This window comes from Bidens hawaiensis, unplaced genomic scaffold (assembly GCF_021521415.1).
Source record: "Bidens hawaiensis isolate Kalapana, Puna unplaced genomic scaffold, B.hawaiensis_p1.1 tig00003644_1, whole genome shotgun sequence".
Lineage (NCBI taxonomy): Eukaryota > Viridiplantae > Streptophyta > Magnoliopsida > Asterales > Asteraceae > Bidens > Bidens hawaiensis.
Window position 1 is genome coordinate 1114081 of NW_027491207.1, and position 2648 is coordinate 1116728.

Below are 2648 nucleotides of genomic sequence, written 5' to 3' on the forward strand. Positions count from 1 at the left end.
CTCTGTCAATAGAAAGTTAGATGTTTGAGATGCGTTGAAGGTGTTAAGTCTAAAACAGTCAAGTGTTATCCCAGAATTAATGCTAAATAAGTATCAGGGTTAGTGAAATAGACAAAAATGACAAGATTCGGAAACCTCATATGTTATAAATAAAGTTTTTGTAGTACCGTTGCGTAACTAATCAAACCTAGGGAATGAAGATAACAATTTACTCTCTTTTTAAGTTATTTTTATAGGGCTTACTAATTTATATTTACGATATATGACCGATACTGTTGAAATCAACCGTAACCGCGTCAATTTTCCGCCGTAAAAGGGTGTTTATTTTCGTTCTAACTTATTTTAAGTTATGTTGTTGGGCTTATTAATTCTCCGTCGCAATACATGTTTTTTTAAATTTGTTATAGTTTGGCATAAACAAATATTTTTTAATTTAATTTCGGTGTTGTAAGTTGATATCGACCGAATTTGCATCGATCTAATGTCGTTGGATTTGAGCACTGGCGAATTTATTTTTTGGTTTCGTTTCACTACAGTTTGGGCTTTCTCCACCAGCAAAACATCGTTTTAAATACATTTTTTTATTATAAGTTACACGAGTGTCATTATGAATCCTTTTTTGGGTTTACTTTCGTACCGTACAAAACTTAACCAACACCAATAAAATTCGTGTCGCAAAATAAGACATGTTACGAAATTTTAAAGAAAAAGTAAATAAAATATCTTCTCCATTATAACTGTTGTGACTTGTGGTGTTAAAATGAACAAAAATGGGAATATGTTCTAGGAATAAAGCTAGAGTGTCGATGACAATTACCTCGAACAAACAGAAATCAACAGTGGTTCACTTTTTGAGAAAATAATAATAATAATAATAACAATAATATCAACACTCTCCTTCCTTCCCTTCTTCTCTGCTCATCACTACCCCCGTCCCTTCTCTCTCTCTCTCTCTCTCTCTCTCTCCCTCTCTCTCTCTTTCTCAGACACAAGTCAATGGAAGACGAGCCTGCAAATCCAGGAAACAATGGCGGTGATCTCACCGAAGACTTCGATAGCGCCTGCTCCACGCCCTTCGTTAGTGCTCCCTCTAGTCCCGGCCGTGGACCTCCGACTTACGGCGGCGGTTTCTTCTACAGCGCTCCAGCGAGTCCTATTCACTTCATGCTTTCCTCATCCTCCTCCTATCTGGACTCCTCAAATGCAGGCTCTTCCTCTACTTCAGTAGAAGGATGCGGAGGCTTTGAGTTTGATTTCACGGCGAAGCGAGCTGCTGAAGGAACGGTTTCGACAGGATCCATGACGTCAGCCGATGAGCTGTTCTTGAACGGACAGATCCGGCCGATGAAGCTTTCGTCTCACCTGCAACGGCCTCAGGTGCTTGCTCCATTGCTTGATGTTGATGAGAATGATTTAGAAAATGGAAGCGACGATGAGAATACGCTCAGTAGAGGTCGAGATGCGAAGATGAGCTCTAGATCTAAGTCGTTAAGGAGACGCGCCAGATCTATGTCGCCGTTACGCACTAACAATGCCTTTCAATGGCTGGAAGATGGACGAGAAGCGATAGAAATCAGTGACAAGTTAGAAGATAAGGTAAAACCTAGCGATGAAGGTGAAGGTGAAGGTGAAACTCCTCCGTCGTGCAGGTCGTCATCCGTTGGCCGGGGCTCAAAACGTTGGGTTTTTTTAAAGGAATTTCTGTACAGAAGCAAAAGCGAAGGACGAAGCAGTACCGGCTCTGGAAATCACAAATTCTGGACCTCCTTATCCTTCTCTCCTAACAGCAAGGAGAAGAAGTCATCAGAATCAGCCGCCATCAAGTGTAAGGCGTCAGTAGACGGAAGTGAGACGCTGAAACCTGCAGCAGGCGTTAGAAAGGCGGTGAACGGCGTTGGAATGAAACGAAGAGTGGCGCGTTCAGCACACGAACTGCATTACACGACCAATCGAGCACAAGCCGAGGAGTTGAGGAGGAAGACTTATTTACCCTACAAGCAAGGTCTATTGGGATGTTTAGGGTTTAGCTCCAAAAGCTACGGCGCCATGAACGGCTTTGCTCGGGCTTTGAATCCTGTATCATCCAGGTAATTAAGGTTCTTGTTAATCTTTATGCTTATGTTTATGATCATGTTCACAAGTCTGTGATTGTATAAAAAATATTAGTTAAAATATCTGTTTGATTTTGGATGTTAATTTCATGTTAATGTTAAGCAATGAATGAATCTATATATTTACTGTATTTGAATGCTTATTTAGTTTCATTCAACAATTTCATTTTCTCATCTCTCCTTTGGTTATTAATTATTATCTTCAGTATCTTCAACTTATTATTATATTTTATTCTTGAACTTATTATTATTATTATTATATTTTATGAGTGGAAGACTGTGACAACTCAATTTCTGTTATGATTGCATCTGTCATCATCTTTGTTGCTGGAATTACTGTATTAAAAAACTCGTTGTGCTGTTGCAATTACTTGTACTTGATGCATTGATGGTTGTATTCTAACATTGTGGCTCCTCTTGTCCTATTAAAGTTGTGACAAAGCACGTCATAGTTTTGGAGTTTTTCTTGCTTGTAAAATTAAAGTAAAGTCTTTTTCCAATTTATGATATTTTCGGTTTCCCATTTTGATAGAATCA

General features: G+C 39.0%; 1 protein-coding gene across 1 annotated transcript; it reads left to right on the forward strand.

Annotated features, from left to right (window-relative positions):
- The first annotated feature begins 996 nt into the window (after window positions 1-996).
- Window positions 997-2091, forward strand: LOC143623925 (uncharacterized). Its single transcript, XM_077094716.1, has one exon. The coding sequence runs from the start codon at window positions 997-999 to the stop codon at window positions 2089-2091; it is 1095 nt and encodes a 364-aa protein (XP_076950831.1).
- Window positions 2092-2648: the final 557 nt, after the last annotated feature.